We start from the raw sequence: 20875 nt of genomic DNA, 5'->3' as shown, positions 1-20875 counted from the left end.
AGGTGGCCCATGAGGTTATGTAATGGCTAAAACATTGAACTCTCAAACACGAGGTTCTGAGTTTGATCTCTGGCATTGCATTTGACAGAGTAATCTCTTTCCCCTCTCTCTCTCTCTTTCTCCTGCCTCTCATTCACTAATAAGAAGAAAAATCTTTAAAAAATAAAATAAAATGGGGCCAGATTTCATACACTTTCATTTTCTATTCAGAAAGCAATTTATTCAGAACATGTGTGGTGTGTACAAGCAATGACAACAGAAAATGCTAATAATAAGAAGGGCACAATTTAGTAAAAGTACACTTAGAGGTTAAACTTTAAAAAAAAACAGTACTTAGTGGAATGTTGCTCATATATAAAATATATGAAATTTTGCCTTTTGTGACAATATGGACAGGGCTGGTTATGATCACACTCAGCCAAAGAAGTCAGAAAGGGAAAGACAAATCCAAGATGGCTCCACTCACATATAAAACATACAGGCAGAAAGCAAAAGGGCTGGCAAAACACAGAAAAACCAACTCAGACTGAGGGTGAGGGAGGGTGAGGAAAGTGTGGAGAGAGACTACATGGAGGCAGACTGGAAAGTGGCTGACAGTGGCAGTGTGGGCTGTACATTTATTTCTGGTACACTCCTGAACATTACATCTTCGTAATCATTGTATTATATCTTATACTGTGTAGCAGTAGCTACAGTAGTGGTGATAAAGGCACTGGGGTGGTCCCAGATGGGGTGCAGTAGATAATGTATTGGACTCTGAAGCATGATGTCCTGAGTTCAAGTCCCAGCAGCACATGTACCAGAGTGATGTCTGGTTCTTTCTATTCCTCTCTCCTCCTATCCCTCTCATTAATAAATAAATCAAGTATTAAAAAATTAAGTCAATGGAAGAACTCAGTTTTAACAAGTGAAAATGTTTAAATACCATAAAAGATAGGTTTTCTTTATACACATTTGACAAGGTTGTTCATTCTTTTTAAAACAGTTACAGTGAAATATAATTCATAAACCATATAATTCACCCACTTACTGTGTGTAGTTCACTTAAAAAATAATTGTTAAATATTTTATTTATTTTAATGGGAGACAGGAAGACCAGTGCACTGTTCAGCTTTGGTTTATGGTGGTGCTGGGGACTGAACCTGGGATCTTTGGGGCCTATGGCATGAAAGTTGTTTTGCATAATCTTTATGCTGTCCCTGAGCCCCAGTTCAATCATTTTTTATCTACCCCCAGAAGTAGCCCCACCACCCTGCACTGTCACTGTTAAAACTCCCATGCTTCCCAGATCTTTCATTGAGTCCTTGATCCTCCAGCAAGCAGGTTTTTATCAATTGGAACATTAAAATGTTTTTAAACAAATTACATTTTCCTCTTACAGTGAACTTTTCCTAATCCTGGCTAAGAAACTTCCAGCTGGTTGAGGTCTACAATGACAAATTCCATTCTTGTCTCTCTCTCTTTTTTTGTCTTACTCTTTCCTTACACCCATTAGCAAAGCATGTATTTTCTGCAGGTTTAAAGAGCAGTGTTGTGTTTTAGCAGAATCCCTGTTTAAATCTTCCACTTGTTCCATGATGACTGGACAGAAGGCACAGTCAAGGCAGAGTCTCCCACAAGTGGCTGCTGAGACTCCTCTCTCTTTTAAACTTGTCCACAAGTCTTTTTTTTTAAATTAACTTTATTTATTTGCTATAGACAGCCAGATATGGAGGGGAAAGGAGAGCTAGAGGGAGAGAGACAGAGAGACACCTGCAACCCTGCTTCACCACTCGTGAAGCTTTCCCCCTGCAGGTGGGGACCAGGGGCTTGAACCTAGATCCTTGCATACGGTAATGTGTGCACTCAATAGGTGTCCCACCACTCGCCCGCCCGCCCCCCAGATGGTATTCCTTTTAGATTGGACATGTTCTCTGTTCTCTTTTCCAAACCATGTTCTCATCTCAGATAATTGAACTCAGGGTGTGTAGAACATGTGAAGCAGGATCCAGAAGTGAGGAGAGGCTGCCCAGCCTCATTCCAGCTTTGATCCCCCAGGCTTTGAGGAGGGCAGCACATTGGTGTCTCTGTGGGGCTAACCGTACAGCAGCTAAGATGATGTCAACAGCTAAATAAAAACAAAATAGTGTAAAAAAACAGAGGGGTGGGTAGTAGAATGAACTATATGAGGAATCTGACCTCTTCTATAAGCACAGGAAGAATACAAGAATACAAGTGAATTCACCTGGAAATAGTGCCTTGACCAAACTCCGGGACTGCCAGCCCCCCTCCAGTCCAGTCCTTCTCTCAGAACTCCCTTGTCGGCTTTCTGCTGGGGTGGTCTCCAGCAGAAAGGCAACCGACCAGCTCTCTCTCGCTTGCTCAAGGGATGAAATGAAGCAAAGACACCGGGGAGACGGAAGTGTGCTCAGATCTCCTTTATTAGCAGGTGGGCATGAGTTTAAATAGAAAACCAAACAAAGAACATATTTCAAACATGTCAGGAATTACAGGTTTCTTAAAGGTCAGCTTGCCCCTATGGTAGGGGGCTGGTATGACAGGAATTGATGAGATACATAAAGGTCAAGATAATTATTCTCCATGATGCAAGCAACTTAATTATCCAAAGGTATTTGAGAGCAACACAGGGGTTAAGTCAGCAGGTTGAGATAGGGTAAAGATAAACAGCATGGTAGTTATCAAAGCTATAAGGAAATAAAGTTTGGTGCTTCACTGACTGTTGTCAGAGAGGTGTGTGAGGAAGTATGCTTTCTCTAGTGATCAGAAAAGGGGTGGTTGTGTGAACTCTGGGTGACTATGTGAACTTTGAATGAACCGTAAGGCAGGCAGCCTTGTGGCGTGCAGTTAATGGAGAGAGGCAGTGAGGTTTCTGTGTGCTTGAGAGTCAAGAAGGAAAGAACTAAGTCTGAGAGATGTGGTTTCTCCCCTTTGCTCACCTCGGTTGAGAGAGACTTAACAAGAGGGTATCTTCTCAGACCTCCATCCAAGGATGGGGGAGTTTTCCCTAAGCTCTATCAAGCTAACACATAGCCCCACACTCCCTGAGCAATTCCAGTGTAGATACCTGACCAGCAGTTTCCCCATAACTCTGATCCAGCTGTGGACATGTCTCCCTGCATGTCTTTAAAAATGTCTTATTAGCTTTATTTATTGGATAGAGACAGACAGAAATCAAGAGGGAGATGGTGTAAGAGAGGGAGAGAGGCAGAGAGACACCTGCAGCACAGCTTCACCACTTGCAAAGTTTTCCCCTTGCAGGTGGGGACCGGGGGCTCGAACCCAGGTCCTTGCACATTGTAACATGTGCGCTCAACCAGGTGCACCACCACCCAGCCCCTCCCTGAAATGCCCCTTGTTAACCATTTTGAAAACCCAGTTGGTGGAGACATTTCAACTGCCTTCCAGCTCTGCTCTGGACACCATCTCCTGAGCCCTCTGTCATGAACTAGAGGGGTGAGTGTCAGGCTTCCAGAGTCCAAACTCCTCTCAGGGTTTCCATCTGTGGTGTTTCTTCATTCTGCTCCTCGAGGAATCGCAGAAGGTGCAAAGCTTTGGAGTCGTCTTTATCTTTTGACAGCCTTGCTGTGGCGATTCTGTGCAGTTTGGTTTTCATCTTCTCTTTCTCCTTTGACTCCTGGTCTATTTTCACACCCTCCACGTAGTGGTGGATGGCCTCGTCTTCACACTTCATCTGATACAGCTGAAAGTTGCCATAGCGCAGGTGGAGCACTTGCTTGGCTGATGGAGTAAGCTCTTTGCCGAGCTCCTTTTGGAAGTAATGCTCCGCGTCTTCATACTGGCCCACCTGTGCATAGAGGCCGGCCAGATAGGAGCAGGCAAGGGAGAATGTCCCATTGCTCTCATCAGCTATCTTCAAATGATGCACAGCTTTTCTTACCAGTCTCTCTAAGTCCTCTCTTTGTCCACAGAGCTCATTTTCTCTCTGCATTTGGAGGACTTTTGCCCGGTAGCAGCTCCCAATGTGGAAGTGCAGGTGGGCATTATTCGGTGTGCCTTCCAAAGCCCTTCCAAGCAGGTCTGTGGCTTTGTCCAGGTCGCCTTTGCTGCGGTAAAACCTTGCTGCACTGCGGAGCACAGCTGTTGTGCACGGGACTTTCTCCAAGGCCTCTTCTACCAACCTCTCTCCTTCCTCTTCTGCCTTTGTCTTTTGGAGTTTCAGGGCCAAGAGCACTTTCAGATACTGGTTGTCAGGATTCAGCCGAATGGCCTGCCGCAGGAGGCCAGTGGGAGTCTCCGGGGGTGGGCCGTCATGCAGACGGAAAGTCGCGATGGCCAGGCCGCAGACAGATTCTGGGCTGTTTGGCTGCTGTTCCAGAGCCTTCTCAAAGCACACCTGTGCCCTCCCATTCTGGCTTCCTCCACACTTGAGCCGGGCCCACCCTTCCTCATTGCTCATCTCAGGACACATGATCCTGTAGGGGCTGGAGAGCTTCTCACACACGCGTTTCACCTTGTCGACATATTTCTGAGCGTCCTGGGGTCTACCCAGGTGGTAGTAGACCCAGGCGTAGTTTCCCCATGTGGCCAGGTTCCGGACTTCGGCTTGGCCAGCATGCTGTCTCTGGATGAGCTCTTCTGCCTGCTGCAGGCACTGCAGGGCCTCTGCATCCTGACCTCGGCAGTGCTTGATGTAGGCCAGTAGGTTGCACGCCGTGGCTTTGAACTCACTATTCTGGAGCTCTGTCTGGTTACGCACTCTGTCTTCAAAGTCATCCAAGGACTTTTCTCCCTCCATCAAGTTCCAAGTGAAATGGCACTTTAGCTGCTGTAGGGCCCTCTCCAAGGAGTTCTTGGTGATCTCACTGGATTAAAATGGAAAGAAAGAAAATGGAGAATTTCAGACAAGGCTGTGTTGCTTGGCAAGAAAAGGGAGCCATATGCTCCCCTTCTGAAAATGTGATCCCCATCATCAAAGTAGGAAAAGAAATCTTTATTACTTTTTTCCTTTCCAAGTCTTGGCATCAAGTGTGAAATGCATGGGCAGCTGGGGTGGGATGGCTGCTGGCAGCAAGAGGAAGGAGGGGTGGTGGGCAGTTTTCTGAGTCTGGTTATTGGGGAGAGGTGGTCCCCTGCCTTCCTCCTGTGAGTAAGTCTGTCTCTGCAGGGGTGGGGTGGAGCCATCTGTGGGCACAGATTTCACTGGAGGCTGGGTTTCATGACCTTTAAAATATTTTTTTCCCCAGGGACTAGGCTGGGGTGCACCTGGTTAAGTGCACCCATTACAGTGCACAAGGACCAAGGTTCAAGCCCCTGGTCTCTAGCTGCACGAGGGAAAGCTCCACAAGTGGTGAATGAGAGCTGCATGTGTTTCTTTCTTCCCTCTCTCTATCACCCCACCCCTCTCAATTTCTGTCTGTCTATCCAGTAAAAGAATACATTTGTAGGGCACCAAAGTAAAAACCCTGGGCTGAGGGTGAGGGTGGAGGTTCTACTTCATGGGGCAGGGGTGGGGTGGGATGGGGGGAGGATGGGATGGGACACAGTCTTTTGGTGGTGGGAATGGTGTTTATGTACAATCCTATTAATTCATAGTCATATAAATCACTAATAATATGAGAAGGGAAAATTGATTGAGTGTCTCAAACTTTTTAGTGCATAGACAGTAGGCTGAGGCTTTGATATGTTGACTCTTTAAAAGCTTAGACTAGGGAGAACAGAAGCAACCGGTGGCACAGCTATATACAAATAATGTCAAAGGACATAAAATATGGTGATGTTGTGTATAAGATAGTAAATTATAACAAAGGGATATTTCAAAGTGAACCCAATTGCCAAATAATGTGATAATAGCAATCTATTGTCTTCTTAAACCCTTCTTAAGATAGCAGGAACCTCCTGCTTGCTCTACAGATCCTATATTTCCCCCAGTCTTGGAACCTCTAGGGTGGGGCTCACTTCCCTGCATGCTTCTCTCAAGTCATACCAAATGATATTGCATCTGATGATCCCAACCTAATCAACGCAACGAGTGCCACCTCAGCATGCTGCACTTCAGACTGTGTCCAGAGACATCAGGAGTGAAATGTCAACCCTTCAGCCTCATTACTCTGGTGAGACCCTTCCTTTCACAGGATTCTCTAATACCATTCCAGGTGGTTCACTTCCTAACAAAGTCCCAAAACCTAGATATAGACCAGGTCCCATGAGATAGAGCATATGTTCACATGTATGCATAAATTAGGGCAAAATTTATACCTGAACGCAAAAGTACACAATAGTTTGTAGTTAGTATAAAGTTCCTAATGAAATAGTGTCTACTTAGACCTGGATACCCTCCTCACCTACTTCCTATTACACTTCCCTCACTCACTCCAAACATAATCTTATCAAAGTAAGAACTGCAAAAGCTGAATAAGGGCAAGAGACTGGCATACTTTAACGATGACTCCTTAGTCACTATCAGGCCACCCCATCAGCTGGGGCCCTAGTCAGGTGTTGGTATGTTTCAGCAGAATGACAGTCATGGAGTCCTGAGATTCCCAAACAGACAGGATGGGTCTAGACCTCAAATAAACCCCTCTCTCCATTGTTACCGGTCATCTCTATCAGGAACAACACAATAGACCCCTTTGTGGGCCCCCATAGGACCTTGCCCTCAACTTGGATCAACAATGGTAGAGAATGTTCCATCCTCTGAAGGGAGGCTGGACAACATACTCTATGCTACAGCTAAGGAAGATGGGTCCTGATATTGGGGCAGCTTGGAATGTTCCTACTCATGACCACAGAATGTGAACTCTGATCTACAGGGATGCAGAGGTCACATAGGCTCCTAAGCTGAATATGGGCCCCAGATCACATCAAATCAATGTGGTTTACAGTCAACAATATTTATACACTATTCCCATATTTGGGAGCTACTCTCTTCCCTGATCCAGCTATCTGGTCCTTTTTCCAGCCATGACATCATCTCTCCAGACAATAACTTGGATCCACCTGCATATCAGATTTCAGGCTCAGGGTGAAAAAAAAAACTAGTATAGTCATAGGCCCTATGAAATATAACTAAAATAGGCCTACTAGCTATCTACAAAATGGAGGACCCCCCCCAACACTTACTTCATCTGCACTATTCCAGCCTTTAGGTTCATGATTAGTCAACAATTTGTTTGGCTATATATGTTAACTCTCTTCAGCCACCAGGTTCTAGATGCAACCCTGACACCAGTCAGACCTCCCTGGACAGACAACCCCACCAATGTGTCCTGGAGCTCTGCTTCCCCAGAGCCCTGCCCCACTAGGGAAAGAGAGAGACAGGCTTGGAGTATGGATCCACCTGTCAACGCCCATGTTCAGCGGGGAAGCAATTACAGAAGCCAGACCTTCCACCTTCTGCATCCTACAATGACCCTGGGTCCATACTCCCAGAGGGATAAAGAATAGGAAAGCTGTCAGGGGGAGGGGATGGGATATGGAATTCTGGTGGTGGGAATTGTGTGGAGTTGTACCCCTCTTATCCTATGGTTTTTGTCAGTGTTTCCTTTTTATAAATTAAAATAAATGAAAGAAAATAAATAAATAAACATTTCCTTTTCCTGTTCTTCATTCTTACCTAACACTGACTCTTATATTCCAAGGTTGTTAGCGTTATAATCTTTTGTTCTTTTTTTAATGTTTTGCCATCCAGATGTTAACCTTTTTGTTATTTATCTGAAATTCAACTCCATGTTTATCTTTTACATTGTTAATGCCTTAGTTCCTCTTAATTTACCATTTTATCTTTATTACTCTATATTTTCTATCTAATTAATAATTTTTTCCCACAGCTTTAGTTAATTTTCTTTGCCCAATTTTTTAACCTAATTTCATTTCTGATAGGACAGAAAAAAATTGATAGGGAAAGGAGATGGAGGAGAGACAGAGAAACACCTGCAGTACTGCTCCATGGCTCATGAAGCTTCTTCCATGCGGATGGGGACCAAGGGCTTGAACCCAGGCCTTTGGTCATGGTAACACATGCACTTAACAATGTTAATGTTATGTTAATGTTACGCTAATGTTATGTTAATGTTACGTTAATGTTACGCTAATGTTATGTTAATGTTATGTTTTTTTTAATTTTTTATTTAAGAAAGGATTAATTAACAAAACCATGGGGTAGGAGAGGTACAATTCCATACAATTCCCACCACCCAATCTCCATTTCCCACCCCCTCCCCTGATAGCTTTCCCATTCTCTATCCCTCTGGGAGCATGGACCCAGGGTCATTGTGGGATGCAGAAGGTAGAAGGTCTGGCTTCTGTAATTGCTTCCCCGCTGAACATGGGCGTTGACTGGTCGGTCCATACTCCCAGTCTGCCTCTCTCTTTCCCTAGTAGGGTGGGTCTCTGGGGAAGCTGAGCTCCAGGACACATTGGTGGGGTCTTCAGTCTAGGGAAGCCTGGCTGGCATCCTGATGATATCTGGAACCTGGTGACTGAAAAGAGAGTTAACATATGAAGCCAAACAAATTGTTGAGCAATCATGGACCCAAAGCTTGGAATAGTGGAGAGGAAATGTTAGGGGGTACTCACTGCAAACTCTAGTTCACTTCTGCTTTCAGGCATATATTTTGCAGTAGTTTACAGATACGTGTGAAGATATGCTCTCTCTCACAGAAACTGGTGTATATCTAGGTTTTGGGACTTTGTTAGAAAGTGAACCACCTGAGATGGAATTAGAGAATACTATGAAAGGAAAGGTATCACCCGAGTAATGAAGCTGAAGGGTTGTCATTCCACACCTGAAGTCTCTGGACACAGTCTGAAGTGAAGCATGTTGAGGTGGCAGTCGTTGTGTTGGTTAGGTTGCAATTGGCGGATGCAATATTATTTGATATGGATTGGGAGAGGCATACGGGAAAGTGGGCCCTATCCAAGGGTTCCAGGACTGGGGGAAGTAGAGGCTCTATAGTGGAGATGTGAGGTTCCTGCTGTCATAGGGTTCTAAAAGACAATCGATAGTTAATGTTATCATCACATTGTTTGGTAATTGGGTTAACTTTGAAAACTCCTTTTGTTAGGGTTTGCTGTACAGTACCCAGTATCTTGTATATAGCTGTGCTATTGGTTGCTTCTGATCTACTTGGTCTAGGCTTTTGAGAGAGTCTGCATATCAAATACACAGCCTATATATTGAAAAGATTCAGTTTGTGTTTTGAAAAACTTCGAGACATACAATTAATTTTCCCCCTCTCGTATTAATTAACTAGTGATTTATATGACTACGTTTTGCTAGGAGTGTACATAAACACCATTCCCACCACCAAAAGACTGTGACCCATCCCTCCCACCCACTCCCACCCCCCACTGGCCCAGGAAGCTGCATGTCTACCCCTCACCACAGGGCTTTTACTTTGGTGCCCTACTTAGAATTTGGTCAGGTCCTGCTTTTAGTTTCCCTTTCAGATCTTCTTACTCAACTTCTGTTGATGAGTGGGATCATCCCATACTCATCTTTATCTTTCTGACTTAGCTCACTTAACATAATTCCTTCTAGCTCTGTCCAAGAGCTAATGTTAACTTTATGGCCTTTGCTGAAGTGCTTTTATCAAAAAAATCATTCCTTGTCCCCAAATTGTTTTCTACATTGTCTATGTCAGAACTTCTAAAATGCTGGACCCCCAATACACATGGTTTATTTTCATTCTGCATGTATTTGTTAGTCTGAATTCAATCTACATGTATTTATCATCAGGAGGTGATAGCCTGCTACTATGGATTCTGCTGTGAATATCCAGGAAAGATCTGGAAAGTCATATAAAGTGGCCAGAATGACTCCTGTCACTGTCAGGGCATCACCACACCAGGACAGTATTTGTCTGTTTGTTTGTTTTCTGGTTTTTTTTTCCAGATAAAGAGTGAGAGAGAGATAGAACCAAGGGTAAGAAACCATAACTTTGAAGGTAGCTGGTAGGCCTATTTTAGTTATTCCAAAGGGCCCATGACTATACTAGTTTTTTTTTTTTTCCTGAGCCTGAAATCTGATATGCAGGTGGACCCAAGTTATTGTCTGGGGAGATGATGTCATGGCTGGAAAAGGACCAGAAAGCTGGATCAGGGAAGAGAGTAGCTCCCAAATATGGGAATAGTGTATAAATATTGCTGACTGTAAACCCCATCGATTTGATGTGACCTGGGGCCCATATTCAGCTTAGGAGCCTGTGTTTCTCTGCATCCCTGTAGATCAGAGCTCACATTCTGTGGTCATGAGTAGGAACATTCCAAGCTGCCCCAATATCAGGACCCGTCTTTCTCAGGTGGAGCATAGAGTATGTTGTCCATCCTTTCTTCAGAGGATGGAACATTCTCTACCATTGTTGATCCAAGTTGAGGGCAAGGTCCTATGGGGGCCCACAAAGAGGTCCATTGTGTTCCTCTTGATGGAGATGACCAGTGATAATAAAAAGAGGGATCTATTCGAAGTCTAGGCCCATCATGTCTGTTCGGGAATCTCAGGACTCCCTGACTAGGGCCCCAGCTGATGGGGTGGCCTGATAGTGACTAAAGAGTCATCGTTAAAGTATGCCAGTCTCTTGCCCTTATTCAGCTTTTATAGTCCTTGCTTTGATAAGGTTAGCTTTGGAGTGAGTGAGGGAAGTGTAATCAGAAGTAGGTGAGGAGGAATCTAAGTTTAAGTAGACGCTATTTCATTAGGAACATCATACTGACTCACTGCACACTATTACACAATTTTTGCTTTCAGGTATAAATTTTGCCATAATTTATGGATATATGTGAACATGGGACCTGGTCTATATCTAGGTTTTGGGACTTTGTTAGGAAGTAAACCACCTGGAATGGTATTAGAGAATCTTGTGAAAGGAAAGGTCTCACCTGAGTAATGAGGCTGAAGTGTTGACATTTCACTCCTGATGTCTCTGGACACAGTCTGAAGTGAAGCTAGCTATCTTCTAAATGGAGACCCCAAATCTTCATCTACACTATTGCAGTCTTTAGGTTCATGATTAGTCAACAATTTGTTTGGCTCTATATGTTAACTCTTTTCAGCCATCAGGTTCCAGATGCTACCATGATGCCAACCAGACTTCCTGGGCTGAGGACCCCACCAATCTGTCCTGGAGCTCCACTTCCCCAGAGCCCTGACCCACTAGGGAAAAAGAGAGACAGGCTGGGGGTGTGGATCCACCTGTCAATGCCCACGTTCAGCGGGAAAGCAGTTACAGAAGCCAGATCTTCCACCTTCTGCATCCCACAATGACCTTGGGTCCATACTCCCAGAGGGATAAAGAACAGGAAAGCTACCAGGGGAGGGATGGGATACAGAGTTCTTGTAGTGGGAACTGTGTGGAGTTGTACCCCTCTTATCCTATATGGCTTTGTCAGTGTTTCCTTTTTATAAATAAAACAGATGGTAAAAATATAAATAATATTAATAATAAAAGAAACCACAACTTCAGTTTCCTCCAGCTGAGCTGGAGTCATGCTTGAACCTGGGTCATGTGCATGGCAGAGCAAGTGCACTGTCAGGGTGAGCTATTTGCTGGCCCTCTAGAAATACTGAAGCTATTTCTTCCTTTCTCCAGTCCTTCTTAGGGTGTTACCACTCTGAGCTAACTTTTTCAGACAGAAATAGAGATGAGGAGAGAGGAAAGACACTCTAGCCTCAAATCTTCCCTCAGTGTGGTGGGGGCTGGACTGGAACTTGTGATGACACCGCAAAGCAGGCTGCCCTTCATGCTGACTGTGCTCTGTCTCACTGTTCATGCCCGCTGTCCACTCCCTCACCTGACTGGGCTCCGTCTCACTGTTCATGCCCGCTGTCCACTCCCTCACCTGACTGGGCTCCGTCTCACTGTTCATGCCCGCTGTCCACTCCCTCACCTGACTGGGCTCCGTCTCACTGTTCATGCCCGCTCTCCACTCCCTCACCTGACTGGGCTCCGTCTCACTGTTCATGCCCGCTCTCCACTCCCTCACCTGACTGTGCTCCGTCTCACTGTTCATGCCCGCTCTCCACTCCCTCACCTGACTGTGCTCCGTCTCACTGTTCATGCCCGCTGTCCACTCCCTCACCTGACTGGGCTCCGTCTCACTGTTCATGCCCGCTGTCCACTCCCTCACCTGACTGGGCTCCGTCTCACTGTTCATGCCCGCTGTCCACTCCCTCACCTGACTGGGCTCCGTCTCACTGTTCATGCCCGCTGTCCACTCCCTCACCTGACTGGGCTCCGTCTCACTGTTCATGCCCGCTGTCCACTCCCTCACCTGACTGGGCTCCGTCTCACTGTTCATGCCCGCTGTCCACTCCCTCACCTGACTGGGCTCCGTCTCACTGTTCATGCCCGCTGTCCACTCCCTCACCTGACTGGACTCCGTCTCACTGTTCATGCCCGCTGTCCACTCCCTCACCTGACTGGACTCCGTCTCACTGTTCATGCCCGCTGTCCACTCCCTCACCTGACTGGGCTCCGTCTCACTGTTCATGCCCGCTGTCCACTCCCTCACCTGACTGGGCTCCGTCTCACTGTTCATGCCCGCTGTCCACTCCCTCACCTGACTGGGCTCCGTCTCACTGTTCATGCCCGCTGTCCACTCCCTCACCTGACTGGGCTCCGTCTCACTGTTCATGCCCGCTCTCCACTCCCTCACCTGACTGTGCTCCGTCTCACTGTTCATGCCCGCTCTCCACTCCCTCACCTGACTGTGCTCCGTCTCACTGTTCATGCCCGCTGTCCACTCCCTCACCTGACTGGGCTCCGTCTCACTGTTCATGCCCGCTGTCCACTCCCTCACCTGACTGGGCTCCGTCTCACTGTTCATGCCCGCTGTCCACTCCCTCACCTGACTGGGCTCCGTCTCACTGTTCATGCCCGCTGTCCACTCCCTCACCTGACTGGGCTCCGTCTCACTGTTCATGCCCGCTGTCCACTCCCTCACCTGACTGGGCTCCGTCTCACTGTTCATGCCCGCTGTCCACTCCCTCACCTGACTGGGCTCCGTCTCACTGTTCATGCCCGCTGTCCACTCCCTCACCTGACTGGGCTCCGTCTCACTGTTCATGCCCGCTGTCCACTCCCTCACCTGACTGGGCTCCGTCTCACTGTTCATGCCCGCTGTCCACTCCCTCACCTGACTGGGCTCCGTCTCACTGTTCATGCCCGCTGTCCACTCCCTCACCTGACTGGGCTCCGTCTCACTGTTCATGCCCGCTGTCCACTCCCTCACCTGACTGGGCTCCGTCTCACTGTTCATGCCCGCTGTCCACTCCCTCACCTGACTGGGCTCCGTCTCACTGTTCATGCCCGCTGTCCACTCCCTCACCTGACTGGGCTCCGTCTCACTGTTCATGCCCGCTGTCCACTCCCTCACCTGACTGGGCTCCGTCTCACTGTTCATGCCCGCTGTCCACTCCCTCACCTGACTGGGCTCCGTCTCACTGTTCATGCCCGCTGTCCACTCCCTCACCTGACTGGGCTCCGTCTCACTGTTCATGCCCGCTGTCCACTCCCTCACCTGACTGTGCTCCGTCTCACTGTTCATGCCAGCTCTCCACTCCCTAACCTGATTGGGTCAGGGCTGGGCACCAAGATCCCAGAGCTGATCAGTGCTCTAGTAAAGGGGGGGGATATTGAGAAATGAAGAGAAAGAGAGGGAAGGAGGAAAAATGAAAAGAGAAAGGAAGGAAGGAAGAGAATGACACTTGAGAATTTCTCTAATATTTCCCGATCAGGCAGACATCTCCAATTCATACTTCATGTAGGACTTAAATCAATCAATAGATGGGAAATATATATAGAATAAAATATATATTATTATATATAAATATATATAGAATAAAATATATATTTTCTTCAGATATATATGAATATACATATATATATGAAGAAAAAATATATATATATCTGAAGAGACAGCATAAATGCTGCAAAGTCTTACATGCCTGAGGCACTGAGGTTCTAGGTTCAATCCCCAGGACTACCATAAGACACACCTGAGCAGGGCTTGTTCTCTCATCTCTCTGTATCTCTCTCATTAAATAAGTGAAATCATAAATAGTGAAATAAATGTTTTGTAAAAAAATAGAAAAGAAGAAATTATTTTTTATCTTTTCCCAGCCCTAATTCAAAGTTGAAATGTTTGAGCCCATTTGTGCAAAGTTTATTGTAGCATGAAATAAGGGCACATCTCTCACATTATCTGCTAAAAAGAGTTTAAGAATCCTATGGAAAGTCTCTCACATAATTATTTCAGGTGGAAACAAATGAGAGACTGTCTACAGGAGAGACTCCCCCAGACCCATCTTTAAATGAAACACCTGCCTAATGAAACCTTCGTTCCTCTCTGCTCCCACCCCTCCCTCCTCTAGAATAGCAGCTATCAGTTTCCCTTGGAGGCTTGACTGAATCACAAAGCAGCAGGAGTAAATAAGTCAGGGCTGTTAAAACAGATATGACACCACAGGGCCAGAAACCACAATCAAGAGGAATTCAAGCATCCACCTTCCTGTGTAGTATGACTGTCTAGATTTGCATTCCCCAACAAGAATGAGCAGACAGTTTGCAGACATTTACAGAAGAAGGGTGCAAAGTTACCTCATTGCTGCCGTGTTCTCTCAGCTTTTCTGAGAGGTTGCCGTTCAGGCTCCTGTGCTCTTCGGAAATCTCCCCCCTCTGCTTCAAATAAGTGTGGAAAAGAACTATTTATAGGAATATCAGCTGGGTTTTTGGCCAGTTTCTCTGCACTTAACTTTAGGAAAGAGAAACTGAAACTGGAGAGTGAAACCGGTGGGGTTCTCAGAAGGAAGTGAGTCTTGAGCAAGAGCCAAGCAGTGAGTCAGCACTTTCTCTGGGTGAAATGCACTGAGTTCCACAACCAGATGACACCAAGAGAACCCAGCTTGAGAAGGGTGACTGACAGCACCCGGCTTCATAGTGACAGTGACACGTCATCCTCACCCTCCCCACCCTTACTGCCAACAGGAGCCTGTGAGATGCACTGCTGAACCTCCAGGTGCTGTGATGATACATGGTCCATGATGGACACTCAAAAGGCAGATAAGGGGATGGGAGAGTTCAATGGGTGGAGCATAAGTCTAAGCAGATATGTGGCCCTGCACACCTGAAACTTTTATAGTTCTAGTTCTAGTTCTGTTCACAAGTTCTGCTATGTATTTGTAGGGAGAAATGTTAATGTATATAAGAAATGCTGAAACAGGGAACACAGAACATTGGGCTTTTATTTTGTTTGGAATTTGCAAACAAACTGAATATTTTCTAGATCTTTCTAATAAAGGTGCTGGCCAGAGAGAAGCAGGGAGAAAGCACAGGTGGTCATTGCTCATTGGAACCTGCATGGCCAGAGCCTGTGGGTTGCCCTTGACACCAAAGGCATCCACTGTCCTGGTGCCTGGTTTAGTAAGAGCCTATTTCAGGAATGCTAGCCCTGGGTCCAGAAGGAGGCTTAAGGGTCAGTCTTTATTCTGGGGTTTGTTGGTTCATTCACAGATGTTTTCCTAGAAAAATCCCCAAAGATTCTGAGGGTCAGGTGTGTAAATGCTATTTCAAACTTTATTCCAAAGAACTGAAGTAAAAAGTGTGCAAAAACAGATTGGAAGTTGCAGATAGCTCAGGCATAGTCACACGAAGGTCAAGGAAAGTGTGGTGTCTCCCTGAGCTCTGTGTGCATTTACTGTTATTTTATTTTATTTCTGCCAGGGTTGTCACTGGGGCTCAGTGCCTGTATGATTAATCCATCACTGCTGGCAGCATTTTCCCTTCCCCTGCTCCCCCACTTTTAAATTTATTGTATAGGACAGAGAGAAATGGAGAATTGAGAGAGGAAGGGGAATAGAGAGAAAGAGAGAGATTTGCAGACCTGCTTCACTACTTGTGAAGCTTTCCCCCGGTAGGGAGCAGGGGCTTGAACCTTGTGCATGGTAATGTGCTTGCTTACCCAGGTGCACCACTGCCCAGGCTCTCCCTGAGTTCTCTTAACCTAATTCATTCCCTCCCTTACCCCCACCTGAAGCCAACTTATACCAGGTGTGGCTACCTTCCTGGTGAGCTCTTACAGACTCTTCCCACTACTTACCCAGTGCCCCTCAAAACTCTTCCTTTCTAATAGGAGAAAAGGATGAAAAGCAAAACAAAACAGCCATAGGATTAAGTATTCCTGGCTGGGGTGTGTTTTTTCCTCTTAACAATTGTATTTGGTATGACTGCAAAATAGAAACCGACTCTCTACAGAATGTATTTTTAGAGTGAGGAAAGATGAGACTTAGTGAGCAATGAACCTAACTTGATGAGAGTTCTAGTTACTCTACTGCAAACATGTGTTTTTAGAGTGAGGAAAGATGAAACTTAGTGAACAATGAACCCAACTTGATGAGAGTTCTAGTTACTCTATTGCAAACATGTGTGTGTCTTTATCTTGGAGATGCCCCCATCTCAGCCTAGAATAAGGAAGTGTTGCTGTTCACACACACACACACACACACACGCACTCACAGACATACATATAGACAGACACACACACACATACACACACACTGGTATAATGCACACTATCACTCACTGTCATCTGCCATCAGCAGTATCAAAATCACCCGGAAGTTAACAGTACCAATGCAGAGTCTTGGGCCCCATTCTAGATGGAAGGAATCATAAATTGTACCAGAGGAGACAAGTAATCTATATTAATTTTTTAAAAATCTGATAATTCCAATGGCTGCTAATATCTGAGAACCATATAATATATCCAATATAAGTAAAAATCCTTCTCGTTTCTCTTGCCACCAGAGTTATCACTAGGACTCAATGCCTGTCAACTCCATTCTTCGTAGCAGTCATTTCTTCTTTCCTTTCTTTTTGATAAAGTGAGAGAAAAAAGAGACATAGGGAGATAAATACAAAGAGGAGAGACACTTGAAACACGACTCCACCACTAGTGAAGCTTCATCCTTAAGGGAGGGACAGGAGCTTTGAAGACAAATCTTCTCACATGATAGTATACACCCTACCGGGTGAGCCACTACCCTGAAAATACATTTAATTCCATGATAGTGTACACCCTAACAGGTGAGCCACTAACCCTGAAAATACATTTAATTCCATGATAACGTGCACCCTACCAGGTGAGCCACTACCATGAAAATACATTTAATTCCATGATAGTGTGCACCCTACCAGGTGAGCCACTAGCCCTGAAAATACATTTAATTCCATGATAGTGTGCACCCTACCAGGTGAGCCACTAACCCTGAAAATACATTTAATTCCATGATAACGTGCACCCTACCAGGTGAGCCACTACCCTGAAAATACATTTAATTCCATGATAGTGTGCACCCTACCAGGTGAGCCACTAACCCTGAAAATATATTTAATTCCATGATAGTGTGCACCCTACCAGGTGAGCCACTAGCCCTGAAAATACATTTAATTCCATGATAACGTGCACCCTACCAGGTGAGCCACTAACCCTGAAAATACATTTAATTCCATGATAACGTGCACCCTACCAGGTGAGCCACTAGCCCTGAAAATACATTTAATTCCATGATAACGTGCACCCTACCAGGTGAGCCACTAACCCTGAAAATACATTTAATTCCATGATAACGTGCACCCTACCAGGTGAGCCACTAGCCCTGAAAATACATTTAATTCCATGATAACGTGCACCCTACCAGGTGAGCCACTAGCCCTGAAAATACATTTAATTCCATGATAACGTGCACCCTACCAGGTGAGCCACTAGCCCTGAAAATACATTTAATTCCATGATAACGTGCACCCTACCAGGTGAGCCACTAGCCCTGAAAATACATTTAATTCCATGATAACGTGCACCCTACCAGGTGAGCCACTAGCCCTGAAAATACATTTAATTCCATGATAACGTGCACCCTACCAGGTGAGCCACTAGCCCTGAAAATACAGAGAAATTGAGAGGGGAGGGAAAGATAGGAAGGGAGAGACAGAGAAACACCTGAGGCTCTGCTTCACTACTCACGAAGTTTTCCCCCTGCAGGTAAGGACCAGGGGCTCAAACCTGGGACCTTGTGCACTGTGTTTGACTTTTTTAAACCAAAGCACTATTCAGCTCTGGCTTATAATGGTGTTGGGACTGAACCTGGGATTGCAAAGCCTCAGACATGAGTATCTCTTTGCTATCACCCTCTCCTAAGAGTGTTACTTTTCCATGCAGTGACTGCGATTCCAGATGGGGCTGCTGTGAATCTGCAGGCAGGCTTATGAGACAGCTACCCTGGAGGGGGCCTGCTTTGGCATCACAGGCACAGAGAGCTGTGGAGCTGTTATGCCCTCTCGCTTTCTGTGTGTCACCTCTGTGTCTACATAGACACATTCATGACCCTGAACTGAACAGTGTGCTGAGTTACCCTGGGGAAGCCAAGAGTCACATGGGCCCTGAACTGAACAGTGTGCTGAGTTACCCTGGGGAAGCCGAGAGCCACATGAGCCCTGAACTGAACAGTGTGCTGAGTTACCCTGGGGAAGCCGAGAGCCACATGGGCCCTGAACTGAACAGTGTGCTGAGTTACCCTGGGGAAGCCGAGAGCCACATGGGCCCTGAACTGAACAGTGTGCTGAGTACCCTGGGGAAGCCGAGAGCCACATGGGCCCTGAACTGAACAGTGTGCTGAGTTACCCTGGGGAAGCCGAGAGCCACATGAGCCCTGAACTGAACAGTGTGCTGAGTTACCCTGGGGAAGCCGAGAGCCACATGAGCCCTGAACTGAACAGTGTGCTGAGTTACCCTGGGGAAGCCGAGAGCCACATGGGCCCTGAACTGAACAGTGTGCTGAGTTACCCTGGGGAAGCCGAGAGCCACATGGGCCCTGAACTGAACAGTGTGCTGAGTTACCCTTAGGAAGCCGAGAGCCACATACATGAGCCCTGAACTGAACAGTGAGCTGAGTTACCCTGGGGAAGCCGAGAGCCACATACATGAGCCCTGAACTGAACAGTGTGCTGAGTTACCCTGGGGAAGCCGAGAGCCACATGGGCCCTGAACTGAACAGTGTGCTGAGTTACCCTGTGGAAGCCGAGAGCCACATGAGCCCTGAACTGAACAGTGTGCTGAGTTACCCTGGGGAAGCCGAGAGTCACACGGGCCCTGAACTGAACAGTGTGCTGAGTTACCCTGGGGAAGCCGAGAGCCACATACATGATCCCTGAACTGAACAGTGTGCTGAGTTACCCTGGGGAAGCCGAGAGCCACATGGGCCCTGAACTAAACAGTGTGCTGAGTTACCCTGGGGAAGCCGAGAGCCACATGGGCCCTGAACTGAACAGTGTGCTGAGTTACCCTGGGGAAGCCGAGAGTCACACGGGCCCTGAACTGAACAGTGTGCTGAGTTACCCTGGGGAAGCCGAGAGCCACATACATGAGCCCTGAACTGAACAGTGTGCTGAGTTACCCTGGGGAAGCCGAGAGCCACATACATGAGCCCTGAACTGAACAGTGTGCTGAGTTACCCTGGGGAAGCCGAGAGCCACCTGAGCCCTGAAGTGAACAGTGTGCTGAGTTACCCTGGGGAAGCCGAGAGCCACATGGGCCCTGAACTGAACAGTGTGCTGAGTTACCCTGGGGAAGCCAAGAGTCACATGGGCCCTGAACTGAACAGTGTGCTGAGTTACCCTGGGGAAGCCGAGAGCCACATACATGAGCCCTGAACTGAACAGTGTGCTGAGTTACCCTGGGGAAGCCGAGAGCCACATGGTCCCTGAACTGAACAGTGTGCTGAGTTACCCTGGGGAAGCCAAGAGCCACATGGGCCCTGAACTGAACAGTGTGCTGAGTTACCCTGGGGAAGCCGAGAGCCACATACATGAGCCCTGAACTGAACAGTGTGCTGAGTTACCCTGGGGAAGCCGAGAGCCACATGGGCCCTGAACTGAACAGTGTGCTGAGTTACCCTGGGGAAGCTGAGACCCACATGGGCCCTGAACTGAACAGTGTGCTGAGTTACCCTGGGGAAGCCGAGAGCCACATGGGCCCTGAACTGAACAGTGTGCTGAGTTACCCTGGGGAAGCCGAGAGCCACATGGGCCCTGAACTGAACAGTGTGCTGAGTTACCCTGGGGAAGCCGAGAGCCACATGGGCCCTGAACTGAACAGTGTGCTGAGTTAGCCTTAGGAAGCCGAGAGCCACATACATGAGCCCTGAACTGAACAGTGTGCTGAGTTACCCTGGGGAAGCCGAGAGCCACATGGGCCCTGAACTGAACAGTGTGCTGAGTTACCCTGGGGAAGCCGAGAGCCACATGAGCCCTGAACTGAACAGTGTGCTTAGTTACCCTGGGGAAGCCGAGAGCCACATGAGCCCTGAACTGAACAGTGTGCTGAGTTACCCTGGGGAAGCCGAGAGCCACATACATGATCCCTGAACTGAACAGTGTGCTGAGTTACCCTGGGGAAGCCGAGAGCCACATGGGCCCTGAACTGAACAGTGTGCTGAGTTACCCTTAGGAAACCGAGAGCCACATACATGAGCCCTGAACTGAACAGTGTGCTGAGTTACCCTGGGGAAGCCGAGAGCCACATGGGCCCTGAACTGAACAGTGTGCTGTGTTACCCTGGGGAAGCCGAGAGCCACATGAGCCCTGAACTGAACAGTGTGCTGAGTTACCCTGGGGAAGCCGAGAGCCACATGGGCCCTGAACTGAACAGTATGCTGAGTTACCCAGGGGAAGCCGAGACCCACACGAGTCCTGAACTGAACAGTGTGCTGAGTTACCCTGGGGAAGCCGAGAGCCACATGAGCCCTGAACTGAACAGTGTGCTGAGTTACCCTGGGGAAGCCGAGAGCCACATGGGCCCTGAACTGAACAGTGTGCTGAGTTACCCTGGGGAAGCCGAGAGCCACATGGGCCCTGAACTGAACAGT

General features: G+C 47.2%; 1 protein-coding gene across 1 annotated transcript; it reads right to left on the bottom strand.

Moving 5' to 3' along the window:
* Window positions 1-3326: 3326 nt before the first annotated feature.
* On the bottom strand, window positions 3327-14692 carry IFIT2 (interferon induced protein with tetratricopeptide repeats 2). Its single transcript, XM_016194867.2, has 2 exons — window positions 14556-14692; window positions 3327-4823 (listed from the first exon to the last, which is right to left on the bottom strand). The coding sequence occupies exons 1-2, from the start codon at window positions 14558-14560 to the stop codon at window positions 3461-3463; spliced, it is 1368 nt and encodes a 455-aa protein (XP_016050353.2). The 5' UTR covers window positions 14561-14692; the 3' UTR covers window positions 3327-3460.
* Between the last annotated feature and the right edge of the window lie 6183 nt (window positions 14693-20875).

This window comes from Erinaceus europaeus, chromosome 1 (assembly GCF_950295315.1).
Source record: "Erinaceus europaeus chromosome 1, mEriEur2.1, whole genome shotgun sequence".
Taxonomy (NCBI): Eukaryota; Metazoa; Chordata; class Mammalia; order Eulipotyphla; family Erinaceidae; genus Erinaceus; species Erinaceus europaeus.
This window is presented reverse-complemented; position numbering and strand designations above follow the sequence as displayed.